This window comes from Chaetura pelagica, unplaced genomic scaffold, assembly GCF_000747805.2.
Source record: "Chaetura pelagica isolate M959 unplaced genomic scaffold, ChaPel_1.0 scaffold227, whole genome shotgun sequence".
Taxonomy (NCBI): Eukaryota; Metazoa; Chordata; class Aves; order Apodiformes; family Apodidae; genus Chaetura; species Chaetura pelagica.
Window position 1 is genome coordinate 875,031 of NW_009953796.1, and position 922 is coordinate 875,952.

General features: G+C 61.4%; 1 protein-coding gene across 1 annotated transcript in view; it reads left to right on the plus strand.

Moving 5' to 3' along the window:
* The first annotated feature begins 649 nt into the window (after positions 1–649).
* The window catches only part of ZNF469 (zinc finger protein 469), a 12,892-nt gene continuing 12,619 nt past the window's right edge, over positions 650–922 (plus strand). The window contains exon 1 of the mRNA XM_010001106.1: positions 650–893. Coding sequence (XP_009999408.1) covers positions 650–893 — 244 coding nt within the window. The remainder of the gene's footprint in view (positions 894–922) is intronic.

A 922-nucleotide genomic window follows, 5' to 3' on the forward strand; every position in this document is an offset into this window, starting at 1 on the left:
CAGAGGCAGCAGAAGCTCCAGTCCTTGCTCTGGGGGTTTGGGTGGAAGGGCAGTGAAGTCCAAAGGATGTGCTGGGAGGGGGGGGAATCTTGGTGGAGCAAAACCCTCCAGCTGAGGGAGCTGGGACATGGAGACTGGGGATATGGGGACAATGAGGACATGGGGCAGAGAGCCCTCTCCCAGCTGGGCCCGCCAGCCCTTCCCACTAATCCGTAGGTGGAGCTCTTCTGTCATCTTTTTCTGCTTATGTTGCTAAGTAGTGCCCAGAAATAGCTTCTCGGGGAGGAAAAAAAGTGCCTCCCTCAGCAGCTTGTGCCAAAGGTGAAATGCTCTGAGCATCCTTTGAAGTGGTTGAAGCTGAAGGGCTTTGCCCCCGGGGCTGCCTGGGGGGGGGGGGGTTATGCTGCCCCTTCCTCCTCCCCTCTCCCCACCGCAGCGCCAAGAAAAAGCACCGAAATGCCTCGCTGTGCTGGCCCCCTCCATGGCTGATGTCCCCCCCGTCTCTCTTTTTCTCCTTTCTAGGTGTGAAAGGATGCAGCAGAGCCCTGGGGGCATTTGGGACCCCGCACCACCCCGGCCCCGGGCAGCCACTGCCCGGGACGGGAACGGGGTTTTCTAACCTTTCCCCCCCCACCACCACCTCGGTATCATGACTGGAGAGACCCAACATGTCTACACCATCGGCGATACTGAGAGCGGCCCCAAAGACCCCGACAAGGACTTTGGCTGTGAAGGCTGCGGGGAGAAGGACGGGAGGGGGCTGGGCGGGTTGGACCCGTCCCCTTTCCCCGGCCCCAAGGACAAGGAGCTCCACAGCCAGCGGGAAGCGGTGATCCGGCCGCAGCAAGTGGGGAAGATCGACTTCAAGTCCCTCCACTGCAAACCCAAGTTCGGCAACGACGGCAGCTGGGGGCAGGGGCAG